At 40.6% G+C, this 18,353-nt stretch overlaps 1 protein-coding gene across 3 annotated transcripts in view; it reads right to left on the bottom strand.

Moving 5' to 3' along the window:
• GPBP1L1 (GC-rich promoter binding protein 1 like 1) overlaps window positions 1-18,353 on the bottom strand; it is a 60,051-nt gene that overhangs the window by 22,555 nt on the left and 19,143 nt on the right. For 2 of the 3 annotated variants that reach the window (XM_036255593.1, XM_036255591.1), the window contains exons 2-6: window positions 16,597-16,926; window positions 15,913-16,107; window positions 15,089-15,203; window positions 12,528-12,657; window positions 11,572-11,858 (exon numbers count right to left, since the gene is read on the bottom strand). In XM_036255593.1, the coding sequence (XP_036111486.1) occupies window positions 11,572-11,858; window positions 12,528-12,657; window positions 15,089-15,148 (477 nt within the window). In that variant the 5' untranslated portion in view covers window positions 15,149-15,203; window positions 15,913-16,107; window positions 16,597-16,926. The remainder of the gene's footprint in view (window positions 1-11,571; window positions 11,859-12,527; window positions 12,658-15,088; window positions 15,204-15,912; window positions 16,108-16,596; window positions 16,927-18,353) is intronic. The other variant, XM_036255594.1, reaches the window with a different exon arrangement.

Below are 18,353 nucleotides of genomic sequence, written 5' to 3'. Positions count from 1 at the left end.
CCCAATCCCGTCCGCCCATATACTCTTTTTTCTTTTAATTGTTGAATGTATTACAGATGTTCCTCATTTTTCCCCCACTGAACCCCTCCTACCCACTCCTGCCTTTCCCCACACTGTTGTCTGTGTCCATTGGTTATACATACATGCATAAGTTCTTTGGTTTATTTCTTACCAACGCCCCCAACGCTTGTTCCCTTTGATGTTTGTCAGTCTAATAACCAAGTTGTACTTAATCCCTTCACCTTTTTCACTCATTCCCCCAACTCCCCTCCCATCTGGCAACCAACAAAATGTTCTCTATATTTAAGAGAATGTTTCTGTTCTGCTTGTTCATTTTGTTTATAGATTCAATTGTTGATAGACATGTATCCGTTGCCATTTTGTTTGTTCATATTTTTTTATCTTTTTCTTCAAAAAGACCCTTCATCATTTCATATAATGATTTGGTGGTGATGAACTCCTTTAGCTTTTCCTTGACTGGAAAACTCTTTATATGGCTATCGATTCTAAATGACAGCTTTGCAGGATACAGTAATCTTGGTTGTAGGTTCTTGCTTTTCATCATTCTGAATATTTCTTGCCACTCCCTTCTAGCCTGCAAGGTTTCTTTTGAGAAATCAGCTGACAGTCTTATGGGAACTCTCTTGTAGGTAACTGCTTTTCTCTTGCTGCTTTTAAGAGTCTGTCTTGAACCTCTTGCATTTTAATGGTATGTCTTGGTGTGGACCTCTTGGGGTTCATTTTGTTTGGGACTCTCTGTGCTTCCTGGACTTGTATGTCTGTTTCACCAAGTCAGGGAAGTTTTCTGCCATTATTGTTTCAAATAGGTTTCCGACTTGTTCTCCTGGTACCCCCAAGAAGCGAATGTTGGCACGCTTGAAGTTGTCCCAGAGGCTCCTTACACTCTCATTCTTTTTTCTTTTTGCTGTTCTGATTGGGTGTTTTTTGCTTCCTTATATTCCAAATTGATGGTTTGCTTCTTGGTTTTACCTACTCTACTATTGAATCTGTAATAAATTATTCTATATTTCAGTTAGTGCCTCCTTCATTTCTGCCTGATCTTTATGCTCAAAGCCCTTACTAAGTTCGCTGAGGTTCTCACCAAGTTCATTGAGCATCCTTATAAACAGTGTTTCGAACTCAGCATCTGTTAGGTTGCTTATCACATTTCGCTTAGTTCTTTTCCTGGGGTTTTGTTCTGTTCTTTCATTTGGGACCTGTTTCTTTGTGTCCTCATTTTGGCTGCCTCCCTGTGTTTGTTTCTATGTATTGCTTAACGAGAGGTATGGGGCTAGCTGAGCCCAGATGCTGCTTGTTTGAAAGAATTTAGAAAAACCTGAAGCAGTATCCAAGACAGGCCAACCCTATGGTAAAGCAACTGGCAACAGCTTGGGTGGGGTGGGACCTCAGGGAGTCACCAGGGCGGGGCCACCAGTGTGAGCCAGGTTGCTGGAGTCCCAGATATGGCGGCTCTCTGCCGCCCCCAGGGAAGGGCTCACCAAAGGAACAAAGGACTCTGACAGCACGTCTGTCCAGGAGAAAGCCCCCTTTTCAGCCCTTACTCCAATGCCAAACAGTTCAGTTCTTCCCTGTATGTCCCTGGCACCCCTCGAGCTGCCTCCCCTCCAAGCTTAGAGGGAGTGAGTCTGATAAGTCCGTGAATGGGCCCTTTAAAAGGAGCTGCCTGGGGCTCCAACTGCCTCAGCCTCCCTGAGCCTCAGTTCCCGCTGGTTTTTCCAGCCAGAAGTTATGGGGACTTTTCTTCCTGGCACTGGAACCCTGACCGGGGCGCCTGGTGTGGTACGGGGACCCCTCAGTCCTCAGGGAGGACCTTCCCAGCCGAGGTACATTCCTGATTTTGATCCACAACAGGCGGAGGGCCAGCCTGTCGCGCCCCTGCCCTTCCTACCTGTCTCGGCGTGGCTGCTTCTTTAATTCTGTAGTTGTAGGACTTCCATTCATCTTGATTTCAGGAGGTTGTGAATGATGGCTGTTCTGTAGTTTAGTTGTAATTTTGATGTGGTTGTGGGAGGACACAATACCTCGCTTACCTATGCCACCATCTTGATCGGAAGTCCCCGCCCATATACTCTTTACTTCTTATTATCCAATCACTCACTACACCATCCCTATTACAATAACTAATTCTTTATATTTTTTTGTATAAAATTGCTTCATTTTGCCCTGGCCGGTTTGGCTCAGCAGTTAGAGCGTCCGCCTGCGGTCCGGAGAGACCCGGGTTCGGTTCCCGCTAAGGGCATGTACCTCGGTTGCAGTTTGTCCCCGGCCCTGGTTGGTCGTGCGGGTGGCAGCCACTCGATGTGTCCCTTTCACATCGATGTTTCCCTCTCTCTCTCTTCCTCTCTCTCCCTCCCACTCTGTCTGTACAAAAAATGGAAAAATGTCCTCAGATGAGGATAAAAAAACAAAAACAAAAAAAAAATTGCTTCATTTTTATTTTGCATACTTTAATTTCAGAACAAAATAAGCATCCCTCCCCAATACACAACATCCAAATCTGATGGCAAATGAGGGAAGAGAAGGCTTGAGGCTCTTGCATCCTGCCTTAGGGAGAACAGTAGAGAAAAAAAACACTAGACATTAACAGAGGAAACCAGGTGAGCTGGGGCTACTCAGGGATGCTGGGGGAGCCATGGAGATACTCTACAGAAGGCACAAGGTCTGCAGGAGGAAACTCTTAATCTACCTCGTCCCTATCAAGAGGCACCATCACCATTAATGGGGAGACTCTCATCAGGAGCAGCAGCACTGGGTTCTTCTGTTGTCACTTCATCTTCATCAACGCCTAGGCCTAGCCTGATCATGCAGTCATGTGGTTGGAGTGGGTCTGGGGATCCTCATGTGAAAAGTCAGAAGAGAGGAGCCCAGATTAAAACAGTAGCACAAGGTCATTGACAACCTTGTCATTCTTATCTGCCTCTGACTTCTGCCACATAGTTTCCACAATGGGGTGGTCGAGGTTGATCTTCAGGTACTTTTTAGCTCATTACAGAGTTATCCTAAAGTGCCTGGGCTTTCATGATACACTCCATGTCAGCTGCCCAGCCCAGGTGCTAGTTACAATGCAGCAGGGTGAAGACATAAGACCACTGGAGATTGTCACCTTCTCAACCTTCTTATCTGAAATTTCTTTCAAGAGTTTGCAGAGGTTCTCGAACTTGGCCTCGCTCTTCTCCATTTTCTTCTCCTCTTCATCTGCAGGTGGCTCTAGGTCCCCCTTGGTAATTGTGATAAAGTTTTCCCCATCAAACTCCTTGAGCTGCTGCACAGTACTCATCAATAAGCTCCATCTAATACACTATCTCAAAGCCCTGTTTCTGCACTTGCTCCACAAAAGCAGAGTTGGCAGAACCTGTTCTTTGCTCTTATCAGTGATCAGTGATGTCACTTTATCACATTTGCGTCACCATTCATTCATTCTCTGTAAATATTTTTCCTGCACCATTTGTAGGATGAAGGACTTGATGTCAATCACCCTCAAATACTTTATAATGTATTTTCCTAAAAGAACATTCTCTTACATGATCACGGTATTAATTGTAAAAATCAGAAAGTTAACAAATACTATTATCTAAATCACAACCCTTACTAAAACTGTAACAATGATGTCTTTTATAGCAAAACAAAGTTTTAAAAACATTGTTTTTTCCCCCATCCAGTATCCCAGTCTAGGTTCACATGTTGCTTTAGTTTGTTCTCTATGGTTTTCTTTAATCTGGAACGTCTTTTCATAACCTTAATGTTTTAAAAAGAGTATAGGCTAGTTTCTTTTGTAGAATATTTTCTATCTCTTTTGTAGAAACCTCAATTTCAATACAGTAAAGCCTTGATATAATGGACTAATTCAGGCAAGGGGGTGTCGATTAAAGCCGAAAGTCCATTATATAATAAAGTAGGTTTTCCGAATATGTTATGTCAAAATATTGACAAGTTAGTTTACCTGTTTTTACTTATGTAGACACACGTGTAACTAAAATTAAATACGTACGAAAAGTTTAATTTCACAGAAAACTTTTTTATATGTATTACTGTAACTTACAATTTATCCTGAATGGGTCTAGCAAATGTGTGTTTTCACCAGTCACCATGAATAAACAAATGCACATGGTTGGGTCACAGCTTAGCACCCACTGGAACATCGGTCCAGCACAAATTAAAACTGCTGCAGAAAGCCCTGGTCGGTCTGACTCAGTGGTTAGAGCGTCAGCCATCAGACAAAGGAGTTGCGGGTTTGATTCTGGTCAAGAGCACGTACCTCTGTTGCAGTTCAGTCCACATCCCTGGACAGGGTTGTGTGGGAGGCAACCAATCGATCTCTCTCTCTCACATCGATGTTTCTCTTTCTCTACCCTGCCCTCCCACTCTATCTGAAGATAAATGGAAAAATATCCTCGGGTAAGGATTAAAAAAATAAAATAAAGCCCAGCTGGTATAGTTCAGTGGACTGAGCATTGTCCCATGGACTGAGAGGTTCAAGTTCGATTCTTGGTCAGGGCACATGCCAGGTTGTGGGCTTGATTCCCAGTGGGGGGCATGCAAGAGACAGCCGATCGGTTTCTCTCTCACATCAATATTTCTATCTCTCTCTCCCCCTAAAGAATCAGTAAAAACATATTAAAAAAAATAAAACACAACAAAACTGCTGCAGAAAGTCAGGCCATGAGATAACAGAACCAAATGCCGCTTGAGATGTGGTATGAGCATGTGCTAACCATTCACTGTAAACTGTTTATGAACAGTGATGCTTGGATTTAAACATGTAGACTATAGTTGTAGATATGTAATTATGTTGGTGAAATTACTAGTGTTTTTTTCCCAGCATATGGCCTATTCGCTAAAATTTGTTAAAAATAACAGTGAATCAATAACGACAGAAAAGTATCTGTTAATTTAATTATAAGCAAATCTTGGTTAAAAGCATTTAAAAATGAACAAGGTGTTGCCCTGGGCGGTTTGGCTCAGCTGTTAAAGCGTTGGCCTGCGGTCCTGAGAGACCCAGGTTCAGTTTCCGCTAAGGGCCTGTACCTTGGTTGCGGTTTGTCCCTGGCCCTGGTTGAGTCGTGCAGGTGGCAGCCACTCAATGTGTCCCTTTCACGTTGATGTTTCTCTCTCTCTCCTCCCCACTCTATGTGAACAATAAATGGAAAAATGTCCTCAGGTGGTTAAAAAATAAAAAAAAATGAACAAGGTGTTAATGTTCACGTCATATGGACCAGAAATTTTGTCCTTTAAATCTGAAGTCCACTAAATTGAGGTCTACAAAATCAAGGGTTTACTGTATGTATAATGTTTCCAAATGGTTAGATTCAAGGCTATGAATTTTTGGAAGGAATTCAAAGGTAATGTCAAATCTTCAATGCAATACACCAGAAGGCTTATGATCTCTACTTGTCTCATGACTGGTGACATTAACCTACTTAAAAAAAAACTCCTCATCCGAGGATACTTTTTAATTTATCACCATATAGAGTGGGAGGGAGGGAGGGAGAGAGAGAGACACACAGACAGAAAGATCAATGTGACAGTCACATGACCTGGCGGCTTCCCACTCGACCCGACCAGGGCCAGGATGAACTGCAACTGAGGTACGTGCCCTTGGCCAGAATTGAACCCGTGACTCAATGGTCTGCAGGCCAACGCTCTAATTGCTGAGCCAAACTGGCCAGGGCTGACATTAATCTAATTAAAAAAATAATTAACTAGCCTTGGCCGGTTTGGCTCAGCGGTTAGAGCATCGGCCTGCGGTCCGGAGAGACCCCGGTTCGGTTCCCACTAAGGGCATGTACATCGGTTGCAGTTTGTACTGGTCAGTTGTGCGGGTGGCGACCACTCGATGTGTCCCTTTCACATCGATGTTTCTCTTTCTCTCTCTCTCCCTCCCACTCTACCTGAACAAAAAATGGAAAAATGTCCTCGGATTAACTAGTTTACTTTTATTTATTTTTTGTTAATTCTTATCCGATGATATTTTTTCATTGATTTTCATAGAGTGGGTGTGGAAGAGAGAGAGAGAAACATTGATGGGAGAGAGACACATTGACTAGTTTCTTGAACTTGCAACCCAGGTACTTGCCCTTGACTGGGAATTGAACCCACAACCCTCTGGTCCACAGGCAAATAAATGCTCTAACCGCTCAGCTGAACCACCCAGGGCTAATCTACTTCTTAATAAAATAAAATTTACATGCCATAAAATGTACCAATACTAAGGGTACCATTCCAGGAGTTTTAAAAAATGCTTATACCTCGCCAACCTCTATAAAGATAAAAAAACTATTTCCTACAATCAGCAAGTTTCCCCATGCTTTCCCCAAGTCAATGCCCTCTCCACACAGGCAACCACTGTTTTGATTTCCTTTCCCACCATAGACTACTTGCCTGTTCTAGAATGCCATATTGCCCTGGCCGGTTTGGCTCAACGGTTAGAGTGTCGGCCTGCGGTCCAGAGAGACCCGGGTTTGGTTCCCGCTAAGGGCATGTACCTCGGTTGCAGTTTGTCCCTGGCCCTGGTTGGGTCATGTGGGTGGCAGCCACTCGATGTGTCCCTTTCACATCGATGTTTCTCTCTTTCTCTTCCTCTCCCTCCCACTCTATCTGAACAAAAAATGTCCTCGGGTGAGGATAAAAAAAAAAAAAAAGAAAAAAAAAATAGAATGCCATATTAATGTAACTATACAGTATGTACCCTTCATCGTAAGGCTTCATTGAGATTCATCATGTTATTGTATCAATCATTCCTTTTTATTACCGAATAAATAGTCCACTACATGCCCTGGCTGGTTTGGCTCAGCGATTACAGCATCGGCCTGTGGTCCAGATAGACCCAGGTTCGGTTCCCACTAAGGGCACGTACCTCGGTTGCAGTTTGTCCCCAGCCAGGATTGGGTCATGCGGGAGGCAGCCACTTGACGTGTCCCTTTCATGCCTATGTTTCTCTCTCTCTCTCCCACTCTATCTGAACAAAAAAATGGAAAAATGTCCTCGAGTGAGGATTAAAAAAATAAAAGATTCCCACTACATGATTACACCACAACTTTCCTATTTTTATGTTGACAGACATTTAAATTATTTTCAATTTGGGACTATTATTAAAAAAATCATAATAAATACATATCTCCTTTTGCTTCTCCTGAGTAAATACCTAGAGGTAACAGGCCACATGGTAAGTTTGTTTATTTATTTATTTTTATCCTCACCAGAGGACATTTTTCCTTTTGTTCAGATAGAGTGGGAGGGAGAGAGAGGAAGAGAGAGGAAGAGAGAGAGAGAGAAATACAGACATGAAAGGGACACATCAAGTGGCTGCCTCCCGCATGACCAACCAGGGCCGGGGACAAACTGCAACCGAGGTATGCGGCCTTAGCGGGAACCGAACCCGGGTCTCTCTGGATCGCAGGCCGATGCTCTAACCACTGAGCAAAACCGGCCACGGCAAGTTTGTTCAGTTTTATAAGAAACTACCAGACATTCCCTTCCCAAAAATGGTTGTACTCCTTCACACTCCTACAAACAGTGTAAGAGAGTTCCAGGTGCTCTAAAATGTTACCATATTTAGTGGTTTTGTTTTGTTTTTTAATTTTCATTGATCTTTTTAGAAAGAGAGGAAAGGAGAGGGAGAGAGAGAAGCATCAACATGCATCGACTGCCTCCTGCATGCCCCATACCAGGGATTGAGCCTGCAACTCAGGCATGTGCCCTGATCAGGAATGGAACCAGCGACCTCTCAGTGCACAGGTCGAGGCTCAACCAACTAAGACACACCAGCTGGTTCCAAATTTAGTGTTTTCAGAGTGTTAAATCCAGCCATTCTGGTGGATGTACAGCAGTATTTCATAGTGGTCTTAATTTGAACTTCCAGATTGTTTTTTTTTCATATGCCTATTGGCCATTAGTATATCTTCCTTCAAAAATAGCAGTTCAAATCTTGCTTGTTTAAAAAAATTCACTGATTAGAGAAAAACACTGATTTGTTTTTCCACTTACTTATGCATTCACTGGCTGATTCTTGTATGTGCCTTGACTGGGGATTGAACCCCAAACCTTGGCCTATGGGGACGGCACTAACCAACTGAGCTACCCAACCAGGGCTAAAAACTAATACTGTTTTAAAATAAAATAACTTCACCCTGGCCCGCAGACCAGAGTGTCCCAGGTTCGGTTCCTGCTAAGGGCACATACCTCAGTTACAGTTTGCTCCCAGCCCCAGTTGGGGTTGTGTGGGTGACAGCCACTCGATGTGTCTCTCTCACATTGATGTTTCTCTCTCTCTTCCTCCCTCTTTCCCTCCCACTCTATCTGAAGGCAAAAAAAAAAAAAGATAAAAATATAAAATAAGATAAAATAAAATAACTTTCTACAATTAGGTCCCAAAAGACCTTTAATTTATTATTTTTGACTAATTGCTTCTTCTTAATACAACCTCTCTTCAACCAATTACAGCTCAGTTCCTCCTTACTGCTATTTCACAGGTTCTTCTCTAGGCTTCTCCTCCCTATTTATTCTCCTTGGGTGATTCTACCCATCCACAAACCTCAGCTATTATTCTCTAGGTGCATGTCTTTGGTACCAAGGATTTATCTTTTTTTTTATCCTCACTTGAGAACATTTTTTGGTATTTTGTTCAGATGGGGGGGGAGGGGGAGAGACATCGACGTGAAAGGGACACATCAAGTAGCCGCCATCCACACGACCCAACCAGGGCCAGGGGCAAACTGCAACTTAGCGGGAACCGAACCCGGGTGTCTCCGCACGGCAGGCCAACGCTCTAACTGCTGAGCCAAACCAGCCAGGGCTATCTTAAAAATAATATATTTTTTCTTTATTCATTTAAGAGAGAGAGGAAAGGAGAGGGAGAGAGAGATAGAATCATCGATGAGAGAGACCATCTATTGGCCGCCTCCTGTATGCCACTCACTGGGGATTTGGCCCACAATCTGGTCATGTGTCCTGACTGGGAATCAAACCAGCAACCTCCTGGTGCATGGGTCGACACTCAATCAGTAAGCCAAACCAGCCAGGCCCAAGGATTTATCTTCTTTCAATTCATCTCTTCCAGTTTTTCTTATCAATTACTAATTATCTCTCAACTTTCTCTGGAAATAAATCTTATTTTTAATTCTTCCTTCCCCAGTTACAATCCTTTAGATTTATTCTATAAAACAAGATCTTTTACAACCTAAATGCCTGTCAACAGGAAATGGATAAATAAATCTATCATATTCACACAATACAATTATTAACGATAAAGCAGTAAAAAAGACAGAGCAGGATTTCTCAACCATGGCACTACTGACATTTTGGGTTGGTTAATTCTTGGTTATGGGCTGTCCTACGCATTGTAGGATATTGACAAACATCTCTGATCTCTACACACTAGATGCCAATAGCACCATTCCCAGTTGTGACAACCAAAATTTCTTTAGATATTGCCAAATGTGCCCCAGGGGAAGATAGGGGAGAGAGGGCTTGCATCTGATTGAAAACCACTGATCTAAAGCCATATGTATTATTACAGTTAAATCTGACAACTTGAAGCAATTAAGAGAATATAATACTATTCACATAAAGATCAAAATCAGGCAAAAGGATATTGCAGAATGTGTATGGATATATACATATAGTAAAAGTTGATTAAAAAAACATGCATGTGGATGAAGAAACACCAAAAATCAACATGGTAATCACACAAGGGGAAAGTGAGGAGAACAGATTAGGAAAAATGTAACTATATCCTCCTTTTTTTAGTTTAACAGATATTTATTCCTTTAGCTGAACAACTTCTACATACAAAATAGATGGTTTAAGATTTCTGAGTGGAAAGAAATTTAGATCTTAAGAGGTTTAATGAGTCGGCTCCATGTTTTCTGGAAATCATTTAACTGAGCCTTTTAAGATGCTCTGATGGCTGAAGCCAGATGGAAAAGTTGTGTATTTTACTTCTTTTGTAAAATAATGGTCTAGCGCATACCTGGCAAAATATTAGTATTTCACAAAGTTAGGTGATGTGCTAACTAGACTGTTTTCTTCATATGTTATATATATTTATAATATTTCATAAAAACATAAATGCGAAATAAATTTGCCCTTAGTGACCTTGTTCAGGTTTGGTTTGACAGCAAACTTTCCTTCAAACCATTTAGCAGGTGAAGATAATGCTACCTTAGCATTTTTCTTTCCATTGTCAATTCATCTCCCACTTGGAATGCCACAGAACTAATAAAGGAGTTTCTTATTAAACTATGCCAATCAGTTGTAAAATACCTAGTTTAAAAGGTACTCCAAGTAACTCACTTTACCCCACACTACTCCTTGTTTTCTACAATCTCTTTTTTAAACCAAAGCACATAAAAAAACAAACTATTAAAGAGATCCAAATAAACTTGTTTTCTAAATGCTCAGCTGGTTGTGGTCATAGTATAAGATGTATTTTTGGTAAGTATATTCATGTCAGACATAAATTATAATTACAGTGGTTTCATTTAATTATATGAAATTAAAGTATAAAAAGAAACTCATTTTATAATAAGAATACAATTAGCCTGGCCGGTGTGGCTCAGTGGTTGAGCGTAGACCCGTGCACCAAGAGGTCGCAGGTTCAATTCCCGATCAGGGCACACGCCCAGGTTGTGGGTACATCCCAGTGGGGAGCATGCAGGAGGCGGTCAATCAATATTCTCTCTCATCAATGTTTCTCTCTCTCTCTCCCTCCCTTCTTCTCTAAAATCAATAAAGAAAAAAAATATTGAAAAAAGAAAAATAGAATACAATTAAACATTTTTTTGATTGATGATTTGATGAAGATTTCAACAAGTTTCCAAAATGTGATGAACAACAGATATTTTGTTTCTTCATCATTCCCAATGGTCTTTTCTGGATAAGTTTACTTTTGGTTTACAGCCCAAAAGGTATGTACTTCAACGCATAATAGCATCAAATTTTACTGAATACATAGGCAATAGCTAGAGTACTACTAATTGCACATTTATAACTTATTACAACTGTTTTTATTTTTTAAAATGTTTTTACTAATATTTTTAGAGAGAGATAGAAACATTAAAGTGAGACACATTATCAGCTGCCTTCTGCACACCCCCTACTGTGGATTAAGTCTGCAACCCAGGCATATGCCCTGACGGAGACCTCTCAGTCCATGGGACCATGCTCAATCCACTGAGCCACACCGGCTGAGCATACTACAACTGTTTTATATAGAAAAAACCTCTTGTGATAGTTGGAGGACAATTTAGCATGCAAGACTACATTTTTACAAACTTATATATTTGAATACTGAACCTTAAAAAAATCCTTAATTTTTAAGTTTTGTAAGTCCCAAAGGCATAAAGATGAAAACAAAGATCTGCTTAAAGTTACACAAGATTTTTGTCATCAACTTCATGCTAATCAACTCTTTCTCTCTAAAAAGAATAAATATCTAAACTTAGGGACTCCCTTTTTAGTAATTTCTGAAATGTTCTCATTACTAACAGGATCCTATATTTAAGACATTATATTTGTTAGGTTTTAACTACACAACTAAACCACCATACTTACAAAGTCTTCCTCTTCAAACTGCAACTTTTCCACCCTGTCTTCTTTCTTTTCTTCCCTAATTTCTGTAGGTGGCTTTTCCTGAAAGGCACAGCTTTTCCGAGAGTGAAAGCTGCCATTCCAGTGACGATGGTTTCCTGTGCCACCTCCACTACGCTGGCTCATGCCATCATGACCTCGGGAAGAGCCATGCCAACCAGATAGGTTCCCTGTGATTCCAGCATATGCTCCCTTAGAGACACCAGAGTCCACAGAATCATGGCGAAACAGGGAGGACTGGTGCCAGGAATCTACAATAGTAAGGAAAAGCAACATATTAGACTGTTTGTCTCCTGGAAATTCACAAATAATTGGGCAAGATGCTTCCTGATCTGATTTATGGTACTACCAAAAGCCCTTTAAAAGGACCTTTTAAATAAAAGATTAAGTCCACAAAAAATAAATCACAAAATACATCTTTTTCTTTTAATGTATTTTCTGTATGAATTCTTCCACTGAATAAATGACTCATGAGAACATAACAATGTTAGACTTAGAACCCAGCATAGTTGAGTAGTGACTATTGGAGGATCTGAGAACTATGCTTAACAAAAAAGATCATTATTTCAGCCCTGGCTGGTTTGGAACAGCAGTGAAAGCACCAGCCTGCGGTCCCTAGAGAACCGGGTTCGGTTCCTGCTAAGGGCACGTACCTTGGTTGTAGTTTGTCCCTGGCCCTGGTTGGGTCATGTGGGTGGCAATCCCTCGATGTGTCCCTTTTACATTGATGTTTCTCTCTCTCTTTTCCTCTTTCTCCCTCCCACTCTATCTGAACCAAAAAAAAAAAAATGAAAAAATGTCCTCGGGTGAGGATAAAAAAAAAAAAGATCATTATTTCAAGATTTGGACATGCATCCCTATGCTGGGCTTACCCTAAATGAATAGCTTAAATATAATTACAGAAGTTGGGCATGGCTCACCTCCTGTAGTTCGTAGAGGTCCATTGTTAAAAAAGCCATCAGAGGAATTATGTCGACGACGGCTTACTCCAAATCTACCATCTCCTCGGGGTAGGTGCTCTCCGTGTTTTTCAAAGGTGGCTGTGGGTGACTAAGATGATAAAGTATAGAGAAGCAAATAGGTAAGCAGATCTCTCATTCTTAGGTTTTTCAGCAGGCTTTTAGAAAACAATAAATAATGGCAGAAACTACCATTATGAGCACATGGGCCATAATAAGGGTACTCACAGGCCTCTGAGCTAAGAGAAGTCCTAGGTTACATATTTAATCATTAACTCATTTACATTACCCCAGAAGGGAAGAAAAGACAATTATTTACAAGAAACCCTGCCAGAAAGAATAAGTTCAAAAACTTTACACTTAAAAATATTAAGCGAGTCCTGGCCAGTCTGGCTTAGTGGTTAGAGTATCAGTCCTTGGATCAAAAAGTCTCAGGTTCGATTCCAGTCAGGGTCATGTACTTATATTGCAGTTTGGTCCTACGAGGCAACAAACTGATACCTCTCTCATGTTGATGTTTCTCTTTCTCTTTCTCTCCCTCTCCCCAAACCCCCACCACTCTATCTGAAGATAAATGGAAAAGTATCCTCGGGTGAGGATAAAAAAAAAAAGAAAAGAAAAATTTAAGTTAGTCTTGTAATAGGAAGGAAAATTAAGATGGTTCCTTAAAAAAATTCCAAAGAACTTATTATTTCAGAATTTGGGAGAAAAAAAGTGATTTAATTACCACCTCTGTAGGCCACTAACAACTACACAAAGTTTTTATAGTTTTATAAAACACTTATTTTCAAACATTACTTAATACTTATAACTATACTATAATTTGGCATCATCCCCATTGTACTCATTTACACATGAGGAAAGACGTCAGGAAGAGTAAGCCTTTGAGGTTACACACACAAAAAAAGCAGTTTATGAAAGTTTTATAAAATGACATTCTTTAATCTCAATGAGAGAGATCAAAGTCTAAAAAGCCACTGGAAGTATAAATATGTTTGACAAGGGCTTATAGGATAATTATAGATTGGGGCAAAGACATTTTTACATCTATTTTATTAATATTTTCACCAACCAATACTTGGTATTACCAGTCTATTTTTTTTTTTAAATATAGAGTGGGAGGGCCCGGCCGGTGTGGCTCAGTAGTTGAGCATTGACCCATGCACCAAGAGGTCACCAGTTCAATTCCTGGTCAGGGCACATGCCCAGGTTGTGGGCCAAATCCCCAGTGGGGGGTGTGCAGGAGGCAGCCAATCGATGTTCTCTCTCATCAATGTTTCTATCTCTTTCCCTCTCCCTTCTGCTCTAAAAATCAATACAGAGGGGAAAAAAAAAGGATAGTGTGGGAGGGAGAAAGGGAAAGAGAGGGACACACATCGATTGGTTGTCTCTTGAATGACCCTGACTGGGGCCAGGGATTGAGCCTGCAAGGGATTGTGCCTTTGACCAGGAATTGAACCCGAGACTCTTCGGTCCTCGGGCCAATGCTCTAACCACTATGCAAGCCAGTCTGGGCTTGCCGGTCTTTTTTATTTTAGCCATTGTAGTGGGTTAAAAGATTTTCTCCTATTCTTCACCTAAAAGTTTAATGGTTTTTAACTTTTTAATTTAGGTTATGATCCACTTTTGAGTTATTTTCTGTGTATATGAAGTCAAGATTGAAGTTTTCCCTGCCACCCCACTCCTATATAGATATCCTGCTCTAGAACCATTTGTTATAAAAGACTATAACTTCTGCATTAAATTACATTGGCACCTTAGTAAAATATCAGTAGACTATATGTATAGGACTATATTTTAATTCTCTATTCAATTCCATTGCTTTATATGCCTATCTTTACGCCAATACCACACAACTTTGCTTACTGTAGCTTTATTAAAAATACTGTAATTAGACCAGCCGGTGTGGCTCAGTGGTTGAGTGTTACACGCATCAAGAGGTTACTGGTTCTATTCCCGGTCAGGGCACACACCTAGGTTGTGGGCCCGATCCCCAGTGGGGGGCATGCAGGAGGCAACCAATTGATGTTCTCTCTCATCGATGTTTCTCTCCCCCCCCCCCCCGCTCACTTCCTCTCTCTAAATCAATTCCTCTCTATATTTTGCTCCTTCTCATCTACTACTGTAGATAAATATTCATTCATTTCAAAGGTCCATTTCCCCCAAAACCACTGTCCTTTTACCTCTGCCCCTTTATCCTCAGTAATAAATATATTAGTAGGTAGGTTTTAGTTCCAAAGTGTGCTACAGCTAAAACAGTAAGTCTTAAGTGTGCCATGTAATGAGAAAAGCTTAGCATATAATAATAAAATGGCACTTATCAGTAACAGAGTATACACTACTTGGACTGCCTAATTATTTATATCCTATTAAAACAAAGGTAATTAATCTATGAAGACATATTTGAAATCCTCACACAAAGCTGAATATAAAAAACACCTAGCCTGTAAAACAGAAGCCACAGACAAGTTGGGGATGCAAGAACTGGCATTTGGACAGTTACTATGGGAATGGAACAGTACCTTAACTGCCTGTGGTGTTGAGAAATTTAGCCAAGCAGGAACAAAGTCATGCTGCGCCATTTAGGTCCAGTGTCTCTTTTCAGCAAGGTGAGGCATCCAACCTCATGGCCAGGATCTGAAAATGAAAAAACTCAAATCATTTATGCTCACAAGATCTTGATAATAATGTGTAAAGGAGTCTTTGATTACTTAAGATTCTCCTCTTTACAGAAGGACCTGCAGTCTGAGCTTCTCTAGATGACTGATCAGGATCCATACTTCAAGAAATTCTACACAAAGCAAAGGTCTGTGAATATATGGCTATGAAAATTAATGTGACATAAAAAGAAAAATGTGACATAGATCTGGAAGGTTATATGAAAGAAGCTAATGAATTCTTGAGTTATAGCAGAAGAACCTTAAGAATAAACACCTACTGCCCTGGCCGGTTTGGCTCAGCGGTTGGAGCATCAGCCTGCGGACCAGAGTCCTGGGTTCAGTTCCCGCTAGGGGCACATACCAAAAAAAAAAAAAAAGAATAAACACCTACTCAAAATTACAGATAGTTATGAAAAGAGATTTACTCTGCTTCAGGCAACTGCTGGCAAAAGCAGTAAAAAAGATCTTCCTGGAGAAGGAAGATACAACCTTTCAAGAGTTCTATTTAGTTCACATTAATATCCTCAAATACCAACTATCGTTAGTTTTCCTGAGAGATCCATTAGTGTTTCCAAACCACCCACTGATAACTTTCCAAAACATATCAGAAAGCAGTATATTTTCCATGATACATATATATTATATACACAGTCTTCTTCCAAAGTTAGACATAGGAGAATATTTACCCCAGAGTGTAGCCTCTGTGGTCCTGTTTCCTGAATTCCTTGAGTCAGCCAGCTGATTTCCCACGAGGTTCTCGTTAGAAGGGTGCTTAATAAGGCTGGCCAGCAGCACACCTTATGATGAAGCACAAAGAAGCCAGGCTCTGTGTGGATCACTCTCTCAGACCCCTCAATTGCTCATCTTAAACTACCTAGTTTCTGATACGTTTCCAAAAGGGAAAAGGGGGAAGGGGGAAGGGGGAAGGGGAAGATAAAAAAGTATTTGTTACATTTAAAAACGGGGGGAAGGGGAAAGACCTATGTCTATGTTCACCTCATTCAACTTCCTTGAGTGATGGCACTATTTTGTTGTTTAAACAGATAATACATGGGCATTTGCACAGTGAGTACAAACACTGTTCATAACAAGGTCATAACTAGAAAGACAGGTGGACTTGCATGGGCAAAGAATGTCATCTAAGTGACAGATCAAAAATATAGTATTAAAGAGCTATAAAAGATCTTCTGAGCACTCAATTCCAGTGGCAAAACATCCACATGACAAAGCCCTTAATTTACAAATCTCATTATTCTTACACAGCTAAAAATAGTGTGCAGATATGTATTTATATTTGTCTTATCCTTCAAAATCTAAGGATATAAGAAATCTTGTTAAAAAAAAAAAAAAATCAGGAACTTGAGATATACTTTTCCCTCCAAAGAATAGCAGCTTTCAAGGCAAATTTCTTGGTATAAAGCTCCCAAATGTGTCTTCTATTTCTTTGGTCTTCACTATAAATTCACAAGAAAATTAAAACAAAGAGAAAGACGAGAGTTAAGGAGTAGTCAAGGAGAAAGTTCCAAAGTGAGGTTTTCCTCTCTTCAATTTTCTGTATTTCGCCCTTTCCTGAAGATCGAAATTGAGCTCCTGGAAGATGATATGAAGAATCTTCTACTGCTTCAATAGAGAAGTCATTTATTATTTTGGATCCATTTCCATCATTATTCAATCATTTAAAAGGCCACAGGAATATAACACTGTAAAAAAAACACACACACACAAAATAACATATCATAAGGCGACCATTATTATATACAATTGCTAAAATGAGACAGTCAATGATCAATCAAATAAAGGTCCTAGGAGTCAAAGCCCTTAAGTGCAATTTAGACATGAATGTGTCACCACCTGTAGCAACAACATAATTGTCTACAATTCTATGGATTTTAAAGTCACCTGAACAGTGAGTCTGCCTTTTTTCTTTTTCTTTTTTAAATCCTCACTTGAGGATATGATTTCAAAGATTTTAGAGAGAGAGGAAGGGGAAGAGAGAGAAATACGGATGGGAGAGAGAAACATTGATTGGTTGTAATTCAGAAATGCAATGAATGCTCTGCCTAGCATGACTCAGAAGGCGGGTTTGATTTCTGGCCAGGGCACATACCCAGGTTGCCGATTCAATCCCAGATTGCAGTGCATGCAGGAGGCAACCAGTGGATGTCTCTCTCTCTCTATCCCTTCCTCTCTTTAAGGTCAGTTAAAAAAAAAAAAAAGAGCCCAGCCAGTGTGGCTCAGTGGTTGAGAGTTGTCCCATGGACTGAGAATGAGAGGTCCCAGTTTGATTCCCAATCAGGGCACATGCCCCAATAGGGAGAGTGCACAAGGCAGCTGATTGATGTTTCTCTCTCCCCCTTAAAAAAAAAAAAAAAATCACCTGGCGGGTGTGGCTCAGTGGTTGAGCGTCAACCCATGCACTAAGACATTGCCGGTTTGATTCCTGGTCAGGACACTTGCCCAAGTTGTGGGCCAAATCCCCAGTGATGGGCATGCAGGAGACGGCCAATCGATGTTCTTGCTCAGTGATGTTTCTCTCTCTCCCTCTCTCACTTCCTCTCTCAAAAAAATCAATAAAGGAAAAAAAAAAGTTTTTAATTCAATGGAAACAAAAACAAAACATAAATTATCAACTTTGTTAGAATATCTTTCATACACAGAACAGCCTGCCGCAAGTGGTCAAAGAGCCATGTAATTTGCTCATTTATTACCACAGCCATCAACATCTAATTATTTAGTATTAATCACAGCTAGATCCTTAAAAACAAGATGTCTGTCATAGCATTCCTCGTTTATTTACTTATTTTTAAAGAAACTGTTTTTTTTCCTTTACTGATTTTAGAGAGAGCAGAAGGGAGAGGAAGAGAGAGATAAAAACATTGATGAGAGAGAAGATCGATTGGCTGCCTCCTACATGCCCCCCATGGGGGATTTGGCCCACAACCTGGGCAAGTGCTCTGACTAGGCAACCTCTTGGTGCATTGGTTGACGCTCAACCACTGAGCCACACCAGCAGGGTTATTTGTATATTTTTAGATAACTAGTTATCTACTAAGAGACTTAAGCTCTTAATGTTCTGACTTAAGATACTATAGTAAGAAATGACACAAGCCCTGGCCGGTTTGGCTCA

The sequence above is a fragment of the Molossus molossus genome, unplaced genomic scaffold, assembly GCF_014108415.1.
Source record: "Molossus molossus isolate mMolMol1 unplaced genomic scaffold, mMolMol1.p scaffold_m16_p_12, whole genome shotgun sequence".
NCBI lineage: Eukaryota > Metazoa > Chordata > Mammalia > Chiroptera > Molossidae > Molossus > Molossus molossus.
The sequence above is the reverse complement of the archived record's forward strand: the minus strand, read 5'-3'. Positions and strand labels throughout refer to the sequence as shown.